Here is an 18,169-nt window from a genome sequence, read left to right as displayed (position 1 = left end):
CTGTCAAACCTCCACCTAAGGCTGTAGTGGGGAGGAGACCAGGACAGAGTCTCAGGAAGTGACAGGCTTCTCTGTGCATGTGATTGGTGATCCCTGCCGCCCTGCCCCTGCCCAGCACTGCTCTGCAGTACTCTTCTTTAGGGTTATCCTATAGTCCTGACTTCATCAAATATCAAGCAAGCTAAGTACAGATTTAATTCCTGCTTCAAAGGAAATAAGATGACAAGGTAACTGGGGGAGTCTTCTCTGAGGTGACATTTGAGTTGAGACAGGATGAGAATGAGCCAGCTGAGGAAGAGCACCCAAGACAAAGGGAACAACAAGAGCAATGGTCCAATGAAGGGAAGGGCTTGGCACGGGTGAGAAGCTGAAAGAAAGCAAGGGTAGCCGGAAATGCCAACAGAAGGAAAGAGATGAGGTGAACTTAGAGGTAGCAGAAACTGGGTTAAGAATGGCCTTCTAGGCTATGGTGAGTTTGTTTAGATTCTGTTCCACGAACAAGGGGAAACCATGAGAGTAAAGCAGGGGTTTAATTTTTGTCCAAGATAACTCACAGGTGGTATTAAGTGGAATGCTGCATAGATGGTATTGATTACTTCATAATTTAGAAGTTGACATTTGGGCAAGTGCATTAAGAACACATTGCAGGAGGACAAGATGGAAGCAGGGAGTTGGGTTAAGCTGTTGCAGTCCAGATGACAGGATAGTAGTTTGGACTAGGTAACCGTAGGGATGGAGAAGTGGATTCATTCAAGATATATTTTAGAGACTGCAGGATTTACTGATAGATTGGACAACTGCAGAATCAAAGTGATGTTTACTGAGATGGTGAAAATGGGAGTAGGCTGGGGGCGGAGGGGATGGCGCGGGTATCAAGAGTTCCAGTTTGGACGCATGTAAGTTTGCTGTGCCTTGTGGACATACACGTGGAGATACCAAATAGGCTGTTGGTTATCAGTCTGGATCTCAGGGTCACTTCCAGACTGGAATCATGAACTTGGGAGTTATATTCATATGCAAAGCCATGAAACCGGATAAAGTCATCCAAGGGGTGCGGAGAGAGGCGCCCTAACTCAAAACCTTAACATCAGAAGCTGTTCTGAACCTAACCAGCGCAGTATGAGGAAAAGTAGGAGCATTTAGGGTCTAGGAAACCAAGAATAGAGGCTTCCTATTGTGAGAGCAAAACGCGATGCCGGGTGTAGCGCTCGAAAGGAAAAACAAGGAGGCTTCGGGCATCCCACCGCCAGGACAAATCACAGCAACACCCACCCATCCACGCCCCACTCCCGCCCCGTCCTCCTCTGGACAGCGCCGCCCCTCCGCTTTCCCGGAAGCCTCTGGGGCGGCTGTCCGTCGGCCATCTTGGCTGCCGGGCACCAGGCTGGGAGGCTGCGCGTGCGCGGGGGCCCAGCCGGCTCCGGCGGGCGCGGTGCGTCCCTGAGGCTGGAGGTCGGGGTTTGTCAGCGGCCGCGATGACCCAGGCGGAGAAGGGGGACGCTGAGAACGGGAAAGAGAAGGGCGGAGAGAAGGAGAAGGAGCAGCGCGGCGTGAAACGACCCATCGTGCCAGCGCTGGTGCCGGAATCGCTGCAGGAGGTGCGGCGCGGCGCAGGGGGCGGGTCTCGAAGAAGGCCTTCCGGTTGGGCGGGGGTGAAAAGGCAGGAGGCGAGGCAAGGTTTCCGGCCCCCACCCTCGTGGCTGGCGCGGGTGGTGGTTGTCTCTCCGGTCGGCCGCGGTATGGGCCCCGGCCCCTTGCCTGCCTTCCAAGCAGCTGTGGAGTGTCAGTGAGCGCAGGTGGAGTTTAGCGCCGGGCAGGGACACTTGGCGGTGCAGGCGTTTTCCTGTGTGAAGGCTATCTTTGGGAGTGGAGGCCGATTCCAGCATAAAACAAGGAAAAGGCAGACGATCGTCTGAATGGACAAGAAGAGTTTGTGTGTCAAAATCAGAACAAGATGAAGTCATACCAACCAGAAAAAAATTATTTGTCGTAGCATGACCGGCAAAGGACCTGTGTGTGTGTATTCCTACTGATGAATGAAAAAATACCAACATTCCCATAGGAAAATGGGTAAATTCATAGCAAAAATAAGGCATTTACGTGGTCAGAATTTCACGTTGGACATCTGTGAGGCAGCTTCCTAACTGGTGGCTGGGTTAAGGATAACACCCAACTGTTCAGGCAGCTGTAGGATGTTTAGCACCGTGCTGGCTCATGGGAATCCCCCAGGGTGATAGTTACTGTTGCCCTGGCCTGTTTCTCCGCCCTTCTAGTTGAGGGGGCAGGCTGGATGGTCTGTATGGGCCTTGCACATTCCCACCATGTATGATTCTTTAGCATTCTGTGACTGGGAGGCAGGAGGGTAGAGCTCACAGTTGGGCAGCAGGTATCAGGGCATATGGTGTCAGATGGGCTAGTACAGAAGGCCATAGGGAAGTGTTGGGCACACACAGCAGGTGTCTCCTCTGGCCCTGATGGTCTGAGAAGGTTTTAAAGGAAATGACGTTTGGACTAAGACCCAAAGAGTGATTAGGAGTTGGGGGAAATCTCGGAAGGAGAGCAGTGTGGAAGAGACCTGGGTCAGGAGAGGAGATCAAGTGTTGGTGATCAGGGTGTCTGGAAGTGAGGAAGAAGAGGGAGCGAGAGGTGGGACAGGAGATTGTAGCGGGGCCTATCATGAGAGGCATAAAGAAAGAGTCTGGTCTCTTCTGAAGGCAGTGCAGAACTTTGGAAGGTTAGACGGACCCTGGGCTGCAGGATCAATTCGCTTAAGCCTCACAATAGCTCTGTGAGGTAGGAACCTCATCTAGAGCAAGGAAGTGGTGCAGTATGAATTTGAAGACAAATCTGTGAATCCAGATCCTGGGCCCTTAACCACTATAGCAACATTTCCTTAATCCAGTCAGTTGTAGAACACCCTTTAGTTTTTCCGTGTTCTCTATGGTTTTTTCATATCCATTATTTGCTTAATAACTTCTTTTACTTGGTGTTATTTAAGTAATAATATTCAGGAAGTGATGTGTGGGATGTACTGGCTAGTTTTTTCCTGAAATGTTAAAATAAATATGTAGTTGTTAAAAAATATTTGTCCATGCTTTGGAAAACTGCCATTACTACCCCAGAGCTTTCTGATCAATGTGCTGCAGCCTGTGTGCCATTAATGAGGTACAGGTATCTCCAATGGCAAGCAGTTTCATCTTTTCACTCCAGTCTGCTGGACAAATGTCTGCCATAGCACAAAAAAGCTTGGGAAGTACTGTTTAACATCACGCCAGCCATGTGAAAGTGCTGCTTTCAATATCTCCTAGGATCCTGTGCGCTGTGCACTGGGCATAGATAGTGAACGAGACAGAAGTGATCCCTTTTTACATGAAGGTTTTTGTCTGTTGGGAGGGCAGACAGTAAAAAATTACAAGAATGACAAGTGTCAAGAAAAAGGGTACCATAAGGTTATATTGTAAGGGGACAAGCAAAACTAATCTGATGACGTTTAACTTCAGAACTGAAGGGGAAAGTAGGATTTACCAGGGAGAAAGGACGTGGCAGGCAAAGGGAGCTGCCTGTGTGAAGATCTGGAAGTCAGAGTGGTGAGTTAAATCAAGAGATAGCTAAAATTAAAAAAAAATTTTTTTAAATGTTTATTTACTTTTGACAGAGAGAGATGGTATGAGTGGAGGGAGGGGTAGAGAGAGAGGGAGACACAGAATCTGAAGCAGGCTCCAGGCTCTATGCTGTCAGCACAAAGCCGACGAGGGACTTGAACTCATGAGCTGTGAGATCATGACCTGAGCCGAAGTCCGATGCTTAACCAGATGAACCACCCAGGTACCCCCCCCCCCCCCAGGAAATCAAGAGAGATCTAGATTAGGAAGATTAAAGAGAAAGGAAGTGGTCCTCAAGTAAGGTTAGAGAAGTAGACAGGGTCTTGATCTCAGAGGTTCCTGACTGTATCTTATGGGCAAACTATGGAAATGTTTTAAATGGATACGTACAAGAAGACACATCCGTAGCTCAAGGGCAGCTCCTTACTAGCTAAGGAGTCGTGCAGGAATGGTGGCTCTCCCTGGAAATTCTGAATCAGAAAATGTGTAGTGGAGGCTTAGAATCTAAGCATCTTTAAGTGATTCAGCTTTAGCTAGTAGTACTTCACTAGTCGTGGTATTTCCCACGTGTATTCCTTGCCTGTGACCCCTAGTAATCTGAAACTTCTCTGGTGGTCAGGATTTTGTCTTGGTCACCATTGTACCCCCAGTACCTAGCACAGAAATGCCCAGTAATTATAGGTTAACTTGCATTAGATAATTATGGTTTTGTTCATTTAAACAAATACTGACCTGTGTACTGTGGTCAGATCCTGGGAGCACAGAAATACTAAAAGAGTTTGCATTCAGGCAGAGAGCAATAATTGGATGCCTCTCAAAGAGCTACCTTCAGTGAATTATTTTGATACCTTTGAGTCTGATAGTCATAGGAAACTTAACTTCTTAGTCTCGCCTGTTACCTACATGTTATTTAACTTGTTACCTGCATATTATTTACCAAGGTCACACTCCTGTGTTTTGTATTTGCAGCAAATCCAGAGCAACTTCATTGTTGTCATACACCCAGGTTCAACAACCCTAAGGATTGGGCGAGCTACAGACACACTTCCTGCTAGCATTCCTCATGTAATTGCACGAAGGCACAAACAACAAGGGCAGCCACTATACAAGGACAACTGGCTCCTAAGGGAAGGACTAAATGTAAGTCAGAAATGGAGGATCTGGAGAGAAAGCCCAAGGTGGTTTCTTTGGGAGAGCTTACACATTCAGGTATACACAGTATACTTGAATAAACATCTCCATCTTCATAGCTTTAATGCGTTTTAAAATAATAACATCATTCAGGGTTACAAGTAGTATTTTTCATCTGAGCTAGCGGTGTTAGATTGTACACAAATAATTACAACAAAAGTAAATTCAACATTTTTTCACCAATCAATATGAATTGGGTATTGATGAAGGTGATGTCACTCACTTAAAATAATGCCTTAAGGTCTCTATTAACTGACTGCCAAATTTTTCTCTTCCAGATACTTACAGTCTATATTGAGCTTGTATTTTCAATCTATAAGTAAATTGAATTGTTATAATCAGTTACTACAATCTTAGGTCAAATTGTAATCTGAAGGCAAAACTACATATATCCTTATAGGTAGCATTTACTTTATCTTATCTTGCAGATAGTAATTATGAGAAAGTATTTCATGGTAGATGTTAAAATATATATTTTGCATCGTAATCCACGTTTAAGTTTTAGATCGAAGGTAGTTTTAGGAATTTGCAGTTTCTATACTTCAAATAGTAAACTTTAGGATTTTTTTTTTTTTAGCATGACTGGAAGACTGTGTAAGTCCCATTTCTAAGCCTAAATGTAACTTGAGAGTATAAGAGTCTAAATTCATTTATATTTTTGGATCTTACAATTCTTTTGTAGGGCATAAATGTCAGGAGTAAAAGTTGATAGGAAACAATAACTTTTTCACAGAGATGTTTACAGATCTATTCCTTATAATGTCACAGCAACTTGAATACCTGCTGATTAAACAAAATAACACATGAGTGAATGTAGCATTGTTACAAAATCGAGAATAATGAGAATTATGTACATGTACAGAAAAGTCTCTGAAATACTTTATAAATACAAAGTAGCTATCCTGATCAGTGCTGTGAAAAATTTTGTCATTCATACTTCCTTAAGGTTATAGATTTTTGCAAATAGTTGGGTTTATGGGTGAGGGTTCCTTTCTGACTTTTTAATTTATAAATAGTGAAATGATTACTTTGAGTTCTTAAGATTGATACGTATGACAAAGATGAAGGAAATACTGCTACTTGTTGATGAGGGAGCATTTCTTCTTGGTGGATTAATTTAGTAGTTTGCCAAATTGCTTTCTCTTTTCACTGAATCCTTTGTACTGCTCATCTCTCACTTTTCCCCCCAGAAACCAGAAAGTAATGAACAAAGACAAAATGGCCTTAAAATGGTGGATCAAGCAATATGGTCTAAAAAGATGTCAAATGGTACAAGACGGATTCCCGTGTCCCCTGAACAGGTTCACCCTTAACTCTTTCTTCAGATTTATTCTTTAACTGCTATTGTGTCATAATGCCAATCGTGTGCTCTCTTGGTTTCATTATGCAAATTAAAGATAGGATTTCCTTGAAAGAGGAAGAAAAAACCATTCATAACCACCTACAGAATATCCAAATCAGTGTCACAAATGCTTGGGCATGCTGAATAATTGAAAAGATGGTGTTTCTTATGTCAAGTTCATAAACATTTATAGTTTATCTGATGGTCTTAAGTGTATAATTCCAGGATCTGTAAGAACATGGGAAGCTATGTTCTTCCTACATTTGTCATTTTAATATGATAAAAAAATACTGTTAGGAGTGGACGTGAGTTGGTATGATACACAAATGTGTATTCAGTTTTAAGCAGAGTATAGTAGTGATTTTGGACTGCTTATGAATCACAGTCTAGGTTTTAAAACCATGGGTAAAAAAATCACAATTGTAGAAAAGGCCAAGAAAATCTTCCTGTGACCAGTCAGTATTTTGCCAGATATTTAGGGCTTGTGATTACATTTTGTAATCTACTATATCTGGTATGTGAGAGAGGAGAAAAGAGGACTCATGCTACATTTCTCCTTCCCCCTCTCCTTTTTTCTTGCAAAAATTCAGAGAGTTTTCTGATGTTCTTTTATTTCAGGCACGCTCCTACAACAAGCAGATGCGACCTGCAATTTTAGATCACTGTTCTGGAAATAAGTGGACAAACACGTCTCATCACCCTGAGTTTTTGGTGGGAGAAGAGGTAGGGAACTTTGCAGCACCATCCAGTTCTAGTTGTTTCCTAGAATTCACCATCTTCCATCTTCCTTGCAGGCCCAGATACTCACACAGGCTCCTGTGATGTTAGGTACTCCACTCTCAACATTTAGAATAGTGAGCAAATGGGGGCGCCTGGGTAGTCGGTTAAGCATCTGACTTCAGCTCAGGTTCGTGAGTTCAAACCCCGCGTTGGCCTCTGTGCTGACAGCTTGGAGCCCAGAGCCTGCTTCGGATTCCGTGTCTCCTTCTCTCTCTTTCCCTCCCCCGCTCATTCTTGTCTCTCTCTCAACAACAATAAAAAAAATAAACATTAAAAAAAATTAATTAGAATAGTGAGCAAATGTTAATCGTAACTCTGGTCTTAGATTTTTTTTTTTTTTATGAATTTATTGTCAAATTGGTTTCCATACAACACCCAGTGCTCATCCCAAAAGATGCCCTCTTCAATGCCCATGATCTTAGATGTTTAAATGTGAATTCAGAAAATGCCCAAGGAAAGTTTAACGATGCATTCATCTCTCTGTCTTTTCTAGGCCTTGTATGTTAATCCATTGGACTGTTATAATATTCACTGGCCTATCAGAAGAGGTCAGTTAAATATTCACCCAGGACCTGGGGGCTCCCTTACGGCTGTTCTGGCAGATATTGAAGTAATATGGTCTCACGCAATACAAAAATACTTGGAAATTCCACTCAAAGATTTAAAGGTGAGCTAAAATTCCCAGTTACTTGGATTGCCTTTAAGAGTCTTGTCTTACTTGTGTTTAAGTACGTATTCCTGAGTTGTTTGTAATCTAGTGTCCTTGAAGCATTCTCAGCCTTAAGGTGTGGAGGGTATCTTCCTTCTTGGCTGACTTCAGTTCCGGTGCCTTCTCTTTTTCTTACTGTTTCTTTGGTGTCTGTCTCTACTGCTCTGCAACCAGCAAACTTGCTCATGTTTATGCCTTCTCTCTGGGCCTTTTTTGGGACATATGTTTGTCTTATTTTTAATTTCACAAAATTTGTTTTTGGTTTTGGTTTTCTTTTTTAATCGAAGTATAGTTGACATACAATGACACATTAGTTTCAGGTACAGCACAGTGATTTGGCAACACTATACATAATGCTGCGCTTACCCCAAGTGTAGCTACTGTCTGTCCCCATACTGTGCTGTTACAATACCGAGGACTGTATTCCCTATGCTGTATTTTTCATCCCCATTCATTCTATTCATTCTATAACTGGAAACCGCTATCTCCCACTTTCTTTCACGCATTTTTCCCATCCCCCACCTTCCTTGCATCTGGCAACTACTAATTTGTTCTCTGTATTTATGGGTCTGTTTCTGCTTTTTTGGTTTTTCATTTGTTTTGTATTTTAGATTCCACATGTAAGTGAAATCGTATGGTATTTATCTTTCTTTGACTTACTGTACTTAGCATAATACCTTCTAGGTCCATCCATGTTATTGCAGATAGCAAGATCTCATTCTTTTATATAGCTGAGTAATATTCTATTATATGTATATACCAATCTTCTTTATCCATTTATCTATTAGTGGACACTTAGGTTGCTTCCATATCTTGGCTGTAGTAAATAATGCTTCACTGAAATTAGGAATGCATATATTTTTTAAAATTACTGTTTTCATTTTCTTTGGGTAATAGTAGTGGAGTTACTACTACCGTGGATTGTGCGTTATTTCTATTTCTAATTTTTTTAGAATCTCCATTCTGTTGTCCGTAGCAGCTGTACCAATTTACATTCCTACCAACAGTGTTCCTTTTTCTTCACATCCTTGCCAACACCCATTATTTCTTGTCTGTTTGATGCTAGCCATTCTGACAGTTGTGAGGTGATATCTCATTGTGGTTTTGATTTGCATTTGCCTAATGATTAGTGATGTTGAGCATCCTTTCATGTGTCTGTTGGCCATCTCTATGTCTTTGGAAAACTGTGTCTATTGAGGTCCAAGGCCCATTTTCTAATTGGATTATTTGTTCTTCTGGTATTGGGTTGTAGAAGTTCTTTATATATTTTGGCTGTTAATCACTTACCAGATATATCATTTGCAAATACCTTCTCCAATCAGGTAAGGTTGCCTTTTCGTTTTGTTGATGGCTTTCTTCATTGTGCAAACGTATTTTACTCCAATAGTTGTAACTATAGTTATAGCTATAGTTATATAGTTATAGCTTATAGTTTATAGTTTATAGTTTAACTTACAAACTTATAGTTTATAGGTTATAGTTATAGCTATAGACTTATAGCTCCAATAGTTTAGTTTTACTTTTGCTTCCCTTGCCTCAGGAAACCAGAAAAATGTTGCTAAGGCTGATGTCAAAGAATTTTCTGCCTGTGTTTTCTTCTAGGAGTTTTATCATTTCAGGTCTCACCTCTCCATTTTTAATTCATTTCTAATGTATTTTTGTGAATGGTTTAAGAAAGTGGTCCAGTTTCGTTCTTTTGCGTGTAACTGTCCAGTTTTTCCAGCACCATTTGCTGAAGAGATATTTTCCCATTGTATATCCTTGCCTCCTGTGTCAAATTGACCATATATGTGTGGGTTTATTTCTGGGTTCTATTCTGTTCATTGATCTATATGTGTATTTTTGTGCCAGTATCATACGGTCTTGATTATTATAGCTTTGTAGTATATTTTGAAATCTGGGGTTGTGATACCATTTGACAAGTTTTTAATAATTTAAAGGGAAAAAAAAATCCTCACACAACTTCAACATTAGTGTTTTCATTAAACCCCAAAGATAGCAGGGGGGTTGAGGTTTTGTTTCGTGCCCCTAATCATTGTTGCCATCCTTTAGAGAGAATCCTCTCTGAAGACAAATGTAGTGACATTTATTTTGACCGGACTTTAGCATTAACTGTTTTATCTTTTTTTTTTCCCCCTTTGTTTTTCTTTTTAGTATTATAGATGTATCTTGCTGATTCCTGATATCTATAATAAACAGCATGTGAAAGAACTAGTGAATATGATCTTAATGAAGATGGGTTTTTCAGGTATGTCCTATATTCCAGAGAAATCTACCTGAAATGAGATTGGTTTTCTGTTTTTATTGACAAAGTTAATCTAATTCACTGCTTTCTTGAAATGTTTATTCTGAGAGGATCTGCTGTGCTTGGACGATTGCTCAGGGGTTTCCAGCTTTAACTGAATGTCTGTCTTACGATCTTTACTGCTGCCTAGCTGATGGCTCCTCTGCCTTTGTGTCTCAGGGATTGTGGTCCATCAGGAGTCTGTGTGTGCCACCTTTGGAAGTGGTTTAAGCAGCACTTGTATCGTAGATGTTGGAGATCAGAAGACAAGTGTGTGTTGTGTGGAGGATGGGGTCTCTCATCGGAATACTCGGTAAGGACCTTGGAAGGTGGCTTTCTCTGCTCCTTCTCCCCTCACAGCCTGTTCAGCTATAAAGCGTCACAAGTTAGAAATGAATTTTTTTTTTTTTTTTTTAGGGGCGCCTGGGTGGCGCAGTCGGTTAAGTGTCCGACTTCAGCCAGGTCACGATCTCGCGGTCCGTGAGTTCGAGCCCCGCGTCGGGCTCTGGGCTGATGGCTCAGAGCCTGGAGCCTGTTTCCGATTCTGTGTCTCCCTCTCTCTGCCCCTCCCCCGTTCATGCTCTGTCTCTCTCTGTCCCAAAAATAAATAAACGTTGAAAAAAAAATAAAAAAAAAAAAAGAAATGAATTTTTTTTTTAATTTTTTTTTTTTTTACATTTATTCATTTTTGATAGACAGAGAGAGACAGAGCACAAGTGGGGGAGGGGCAGAGAGAGAGGGAGACACACAATGGGAAGCAGGCTCCAGGCTGTGAGCCGTCAGCACAGAGCCCGATGCGGGGCTCGAACTCACAAACCGCGAGATCACGATTTGAGCGGAAGTCGGACGCTTAACAGACTGAGCCACCCAGGGGCCCCTTAGAAATGAAATTTTTATAAGGAATTATATTCACAGTTGTGGAAATACAAATTCTAGCAAGGCTACAGAGCACTGATTTTACCTTTGCTGTTGGAATTCTCTGCTGTGAGTTCACATCAGCAGCTCCTGAAGATCCCTGCTTGGTGTAGTGTTAGCTCTGTGTCTTGTTGTGGTCTGGAGTGAAAATACCAATTATGCTCATAGCAAAGTTTTATTTAGACAAGACGTGTAGGGGAAAATAGGTTTTCAGGTCTGAATTCTCTAACTAGCTAGCATTTGAGTATTTGCTTTTGTCGTAATTGTTCAGTGAGTGATGAGTAGCTTCCTTGTCCGTTCCCTTTGTGATGTCATCACTGATATGAGAGATATCAGGCACAAGTTTGCTGCTTGTCCTTCCCTAGACAAGCCCAACACAGGCAGTGCACATACAGGTTCTCTGCAACATCTTGTGCTCCCAGGATGGCTTCTTCAGGATGCTGTAGTTCTTATCCCTCACATAGGTAGTTTGAGTCACAGGGTAGAGAAACATTGGAAAGCGGGCCTAACCAGTCCCTGAGGAAGGTTAATCTCTATTGCTTCCCACCCCAAGTTATGGTGCATTCGAAAACCCAGTGTGAGTTATTGTGGCTCATCCACTGTTTGTATTGGCTGATGCTGTTGGTTCTTAAAGTGTGGAGAAAATACTGGACCTAGGTCTCCTACTGCTAAAATAACATAGCAGTGTTCTTTCCGAATTGTAGAACCATTCAGTTAGTGGGTAGTACACTCTAAACTTTCTTCCCATGAGTTTGTCCTATGATGTCACTGCCTGTGAACTTGATATGCTAGTGAATACAAGACAGGCAAACAGCTAGCGTATGATAAACATAGTGACTTAGGAATGAGCTGCATTTAGTCATGTGTATTCTGTTTCTTGGACTTTTTGCAAATAGCATGACTTCTCCTAGGTGCCCGCCCCTGGTTGTGTGCTGGAGTCCATTTCTCCATCCCATCCGTCCATCCTGTCCTTTCAGTCTATTCATGCATTAGACATCTTTTGAGACTTGTCATGTTTCTCTGCATGATGGATTTTTTGAAACGCCCTTTGCACCTTCTTGACTGACAGATTACCCACCTGCCTTTTCTTTTAACTCTAGGCTCTGTCTGGCGTATGGGGGCTCTGACGTGTCAAGGTGTTTCTACTGGCTGATGCAGCGAGCTGGGTTCCCTTACCGAGAATGCCAGCTAACAAATAAAATGGATTGTCTTCTTCTACAGCACCTTAAAGAAACTTTTTGTCATTTAGATCAGGTGGGAGCAAAATCAAAATTGCTGATTATTTTTATTTCCAGGAAAAATTTAAGACATTTAAAAGGCAGTTAAAAATGTAACCATGTTGGGGCGCCTGGGTAGCTCAGTCAGTTGAGCATCTGACGTCAGCCTAGGTCATGATCTCACCGTTCCCGAGTTTGAGCTCTGCGTTGGGCTCTGTGCTGCCATCTCAGAGCCTGGAGCCTGTTTCGGATTCTGTGTCTCCCTCTCTGTCTCTGCCACTCCCCTGCTTGTGCTCTGTCTCTCTGTCTCTCTTTCTCTCTCTCTCTCTCTCTCTCTCTCAAAAATAAACATTAAAAAAAAAAACGTAACAATGTTATGCCACCCTTTCAACCCAAGTTGACAGAGCCTTGAAGTGGAAGCTCTTAAGGAGTGAGGGTGTTTTGGTAAGGTCAGAGCCATCAGGATGTGTCTCAGGCTCTAGAAAATACAGCTGGCTTTTTAAAGAAAGAGTGTGTAAGAAATTCCTTTCTTTTTAGGATCTTTGATCATTCCGATAAAGGTTGAAGATACACCTTTACATGTAATAAATATATAGGTGCAGACATTTAATAAAATGGCATCATTTGAAGCACTTAATGTTGCCAACATTGTTGTATGTGGATTCCTACCTTTTTATGCATCTGTGTCAGACTTTTTTTTCCCTAACATTTTTCAGACTATCTAATTCTGAATAATGGAATTTTGAGGAACCTAAGACTGGTAGCATTTCGCAGTTATTGAGAAAATTTGCTTATTGATTTGGGTAATTGTATTCATATGTCTCAATAATGAAAAAAATGCAGATGGTAGAAATTTTGGAATTGTTAAAAGGGAAGCAAGGTACATTTTGACTCTTATTTTACTAAGTTCCAGGTGGATGGTACAAAGTTGCAGGGCAGTCTTGTTATAAGTGAGATTTGGATTGTGGAGAGGCTTAACTATAATTTGAGGAGTTTACATGCACTTTTACTGGCTCACTGACAGCATCTTTTCCTGGAATCAGGACATCTCTGGGCTTCAGGATCATGAGTTTCAGATTCGACATCCGGATTCCCCTGCCCTACTTTACCAGTTTCGATTAGGAGATGAAAAACTCCAGGTAACATATGGGTGTATATTTCTATGGGTGGAAAGAAAGCTGACCTGGTTCACTCACACTGAGAGAATATGCACTTGTGTGAAACCTTGTGAGGTTAGAATGTCAACTGGTATAGATTAGCTGCTAAGCCAGCTTTTTTTTTTTTTAAACATTATGTTTAGTGTTTATTTTAAAAAAAAACATTTTTTTTTTTATTTTAGTCTTTATTTTTGAGAGGGAGAGAGAACATGAGCAAGGGAGGAGCAGAGAGAGAAGGAGACACAGAATTCGAAGCAGGCTCCAGGCTCTGAGCTGTCAGCACAGAGCCTGACACGGGGCTCAAACTCACAAACCGTGAGATCATGACCTGAGCCGAAGTCTGATGCCCAACTGACTGAGCCACCCAGGCGCCCCTGTTTAGTGTTTATTTTTGAGAGAGAGAGGGTGAGGGAGGGAGGGGCAGAGAGAGAGAGAGAGGGAGACAGAGAATCCAAAGCAGGCTGCACGCTGTGAATGCAAAGCCTGGTGTGGGGCTTGAACCCACCAAATGTGAGATCATGACCTGGGCCAAAGTCAGACACTCAACTGACTGAGCCACCCAGGTGCCCCTGCTAAACCAGCTTTTAAGCCACTGATAGAGTACAGATTAGAATAGATGATGAGGGCCATCTTTTTAATTAGCTGCTATGTGATTTGTTACTATTTAGAGAGAGAAGGACTGTTCTTATTAGGAAATTATAAAGTAGCTTATTTGCCACTTGCATTACACGTTTTGACATTTCTCTTTGTGGTGTCACATCACTCATTCAGTTTGATGATTTCTGTTAAGTTTTCTGGCCTCTTGTGCAATAAAGAAATAATGCTACTCCCAAAAGAGAATGCTTATTGAGTCTGCCTTCTAGGATCTGATCTGCCAATTTTGTTTTGGGAAGGACAGAATTTATAGATCGTTTTTTTTTCAGAAAGCCACGTGTCCTTGGTTGATCATTCTTTTCCTTACTTGCACAGGCTCCAATGGCTTTGTTTTACCCAGCAACTTTTGGAATTGTTGGACAGAAGATGACAACCTTGCAGCACAGATCCCAGGGTGACCCTGAGGATCCTCATGATGAGCATTATCTGCTGGCCACGCAGAGCAAGCAAGAACAGGTCTGCAGAAATTCTGGTGTGAGAGGAGACAGCTTGGTCCCTGAGGAAGTTTGCCCGTGATTAGTGGCTCGGCGCAGTCACTGCAGTCTACTACATACTGAAGCTAATACTGTTTTTAGAACTAGAGATGTGATGAAGTCTAAATTTCAAGTCAGATGACAGATTTCTTCATTCAGCAGACATGAAGCCAATTTTCAGAATACCAGTCCACATTTAAAAGTTAATTTAATAAAGATATTTATTTTTGGTGTGAAAGCTATCTACTTTTGAATGTTTATCCAGTAGTGAGTATTTTTAGTAAAATCTCACCTATTTTTAAAATTATAATGTAAAAGGTATGTGGCCTAGGCAAAAAGCTGAATTCTTTTGTCCGGAGCTGATGATCCAAGTAATAGGATGTCTGATATAGGGGCACAAATGAAAGGTCTTCTCTCCCAGTGAAACAGCAGCTCAGGATGGAGAGAGGAGGGCTTATAAACCTTTTCTAGTCTTTGTCCCTGTCCCAATGGTGAGCATGAGGTGGTTGGATAAGGTCTGAAAGTGAGGATTAGGTAGGAGGCACAGGCACAAGAATTCTACTGAAATTCTCCACTTAAAAACTCAGTTCAAGGGGGAAATGTCCGTGTACACTGTCATTTCAATTTGCATATCCAACCAGTAATAGTTGTGAGACTTGCCCTTCTTGCCAATGGCTGCTTTGGAATTGTCAGCACACCCTCATCTTTTGTACACCACGTCTCACTCCCAGGTGATGTGGGAGTGGGTGCAGGTGCTTGGCCACCTGCTAGTGTGTATTCCCTCTGCACCACAGTGGTGGACCTTTGTTTTATAGTAGTATAAAGTAGTGTAGTAGGGAGGGGTGGGGTCTAGCTGGAGAACATCAGCACTATTCTGTTACATTCATACCATCCATTTGATTGTCCTTTTGTTTGATTTAAAGTCTGCAAAAGCTACTGCTGACCGAAAGTCTGCATCCAAACCCATTGGATTTGAAGGGGATCTTCGTGGCCAGTCCTCTGATCTTCCAGAAAGACTCCATGCCCAGGAGGTGGATTTGGGATCCTCCCAGGGAGACTGTTTGATGGCCGGCAATGAATCTGAAGAGGCTCTCACAGCACTGATGTCCAGGAAGACTGCCATCTCGCTGTTTGAAGGGAAGGCCCTGGGCCTGGATAAAGCCATTCTTCACAGCATAGACTGCTGTTGTAAGCACGTTGTAAGATAGCAGTTAGGTGAATTGGTTCAGGCTAGGGTGTGGTTGTGCTGCGTAGCATATGCATTGAAAAACTGTTGGGCACATGCTTTGTGCCTGCGTTGTCCGGTGTTAGGAAGTGGTTCCCAGCCTTGTTGAGCATATAGCCTAGTGGAGGAAACCAAAGAAGTTAAATTGTCACACAAGTGTGAAATTACAACTCTGACTGGTGCTGCAAAGTTGAACAAAAGGGAAAATTGAGCTGACTCTGAGAGCTTCTGATTGAGGGACTTAATAAGGGATTTTTACTGGTAGGAGGAGGTATAGATGGTGGGAGGCAGGGAATCTTTTCTTAGGGAAGAGCCATTTGAGAACGGTCTAGGAGGTGAGAAGGTCACCAGGTGGCATTCCAGGCAAAGGAAGAGGCCTGTGTGGAGGCCAGCGTGGCTGGGAGGTGAGAGGCCAGGATAGGGCTGGAGAAGCAGTGAGTCACGCCACAGTAGACTTTGTAGGCCCCCGTAGAAATTTTGGTCCTAATCCTGCAAGTCGCAGGGTGGGGGGTGCAGCAGCATGTTCACTTTGGTGTTTTGCAAGGTTCTTCTGGCTGCATTGTTGAGGGTGGGTTGGAGAGAGAGCTTTGAGGAGCCTCAATTGTCCAAACGAGATGGTGGTGGCTTGGCCCAGTGGTGGATATGGAAGAAAGAGTGGAAGGAATATCATTGTCTTTTCAGCATCTGATGATACCAAAAAGAAGATGTACAGTTCCATCCTGGTGGTAGGAGGTGGTTTGATGTTTCATAAAGCTCAAGAATTTCTGCAGCACAGAATTCTCAACAAAATGCCACCTTCATTCAGGCGAATTATTGAGAATGTGGACGTGATCACAAGGCCCAAGGTCTGTTGTCCATGGTGCAGTTGGATTGTATGCGAACGAAACCAGCACTGATTCTAATTGTAATAAAATCCTGGAAGGCATGAGCTTGCATCTGGGCAGCTCTTGAGGGTGTGGGCAAGTGGAAAGACTTCTTTCAATAGGTCACAGATTTGGTGCAAGGACCTCTGGGTGGGCACCTGGATTCCTGGGTGTTAGACCCCGCTGTGCTCTCCAGACCAGCACGGCTGGCTTCCAGAAGCCATGCCTTTGGAAAAGGACTGGGTGGGCAAGGAGAAGACTGGCGGGTCTTGGCCAGAAAAACTTCAGTTTTAGCTTTCATGTTAAAGATCTGCTGCTGGTCCCCGGACCAGGGCATCATTAAGGATCCTTTTGGCCTGAACTATCTTGGAAAGAAACATAAGCCCAGGAATTTAGAAAGAGATTGTATCTGTATTTCATTATATCTCACAAACAGTTCCTGGAAATGTTCTTATTTAATTTTAATCCTGAGGGAGGGATTACGGGATACATTTACTCCCCTCTAACTTCAGAATAAGTAATTTCCTTATGTCTGTTTCTGTGTATGGGGCCTATTGGTGGAATAATAGTAGTAGCATCTTCAATAATAAACACTAAAAAGTTTTCCTGTCACTTGGAACAGAGAGATGTCTGTAGTTCATGGGTCCTGCATGAATGAGTCTTTAATGCAGGTTGAAAATCTGGCTGTTTTAAGTATTGATTCAGCAGGGTTTTTTTCTACTCCCAAATACAAGGAAATTATTAAGTATACGTCTTGTCTGCTTTTGCTGTGTCACTGCTCTAGGACATGGATCCCCGGCTGATTGCATGGAAAGGAGGGGCCGTGCTGGCTTGTTTGGACACGACACAGGAGCTGTGGATCTATCAGAGAGAATGGCAGCGCTTTGGTGTCCGCATGTTACGAGAGCGAGCTGCTTTTGTGTGGTGAAAGTGAGCAGGAAGTCAGTGTTGAAGACCAAAAATAAGCATCCTGGTATAAAGACTCTTAAAGAATATATGTATTTTAATTTATTGACTCAGATGCTTAAGTTTCATGGAAAATAAATGAATTTTAACTTTTATGTTGACAGCAGGACTTTGGTGTGAAATTATAAGCTGTTTTTGTAGTCAGGACATTTAAGGATAAATGCGAACTTAGTCTTCAGTGGCAAACTCTCCTGCCCCTTTCTCAGGGTGGCAGGAGCTCCCTGATGACAGGAAATGTTGCTGTTGTATGGCTCTCATATGTATGCCTTGGTTTAAGTTGACCTCAGTGTCCTCAGACAATCACATGCAGCCATAGGGGTGGGTATATGACTCGTGTACCTGAATCCTGAGAACTGTCCAGTCATGCCATTTCCCTCATGTGTTACAGCAGGCACACATGTTGTGACTCCTCTGTGCTCTTGGAATTCCAACTAAGAAGAAAAAAAGGTTTTTTCTTTTTTTCTGTTGGATTACAAAAAAGATAGTGACCAGTAGAGGTTTGGATTTCCAGAGGCAAAGACTTAAAGCTGGGTGGGCCGGCTTTTGTTACCTGACATGCTTCCAGGTGGGCTTGGGGAAAGAAAACCGTCATTATCTGACCAAAACAACAAAAACTGAGAAGGAAAATTCATTTCCTTCCTAAAGCCAAATAGAAATAATTCGGGTATAATTTCGAGTTGTTAACTTCTGTTGTAATTACTACTAACTTAGTCATTGAGCCCCCCAGTTTTCCTGTACCTGAGGAACCAAGAGAAAGGTTTTGGAGCTCTTTGTGCCCAGTACGATTATTT

At 42.5% G+C, this 18,169-nt stretch overlaps 1 protein-coding gene across 6 annotated transcripts; it reads left to right on the top strand.

Annotated features, from left to right (window-relative positions):
- Positions 1–1,347: 1,347 nt before the first annotated feature.
- ACTR8 (actin related protein 8) lies at positions 1,348–17,481 on the top strand. Of its 6 annotated transcripts, none has more exons than XM_045051489.1 (14): positions 1,457–1,598; positions 3,501–3,587; positions 4,572–4,742; positions 5,984–6,094; positions 6,754–6,858; positions 7,409–7,582; positions 9,779–9,872; positions 10,089–10,221; positions 11,924–12,077; positions 13,084–13,179; positions 14,167–14,307; positions 15,248–15,512; positions 16,231–16,394; positions 17,197–17,481. In XM_045051489.1, exons 4-14 carry the CDS (start codon positions 6,023–6,025, stop codon positions 17,338–17,340), a joined length of 1,542 nt encoding a protein of 513 aa, XP_044907424.1. In that variant the 5' UTR covers positions 1,457–1,598; positions 3,501–3,587; positions 4,572–4,742; positions 5,984–6,022; the 3' UTR covers positions 17,341–17,481. The 6 variants fall into 6 exon arrangements, with proteins under 6 accessions (XP_011277938.1, XP_019678502.1, XP_044907424.1 ...); XM_019822949.3 differs by lacking the exon at positions 1,457–1,598 and adding an exon at positions 1,691–2,070; XM_011279636.3 differs by lacking the exon at positions 3,501–3,587 and having other exon boundaries at positions 1,348–1,598.
- The last annotated feature ends 688 nt before the right edge of the window (positions 17,482–18,169 follow it).

This window comes from Felis catus, chromosome A2, assembly GCF_018350175.1.
Source record: "Felis catus isolate Fca126 chromosome A2, F.catus_Fca126_mat1.0, whole genome shotgun sequence".
NCBI classification, from domain to species: Eukaryota; Metazoa; Chordata; class Mammalia; order Carnivora; family Felidae; genus Felis; species Felis catus.
The sequence above is the reverse complement of the archived record's forward strand: the minus strand, read 5'-3'. Positions and strand labels throughout refer to the sequence as shown.

Bases quoted from the DNA above. Each gene is read 5' to 3' on its own strand.
- ACTR8 (XM_011279636.3), top strand. From the start codon at position 1,476: ATGACCCAGGCGGAGAAGGGGGACGCTGAGAACGGGAAAGAGAAGGGC. The intron at 15,513-16,230 runs GTAAGCACGTTG...TTGTCTTTTCAG, and splicing joins TCACAGCATAGACTGCTGTT to CATCTGATGATACCAAAAAG. The intron at 16,395-17,196 runs GTCTGTTGTCCA...TCACTGCTCTAG, and splicing joins ACGTGATCACAAGGCCCAAG to GACATGGATCCCCGGCTGAT.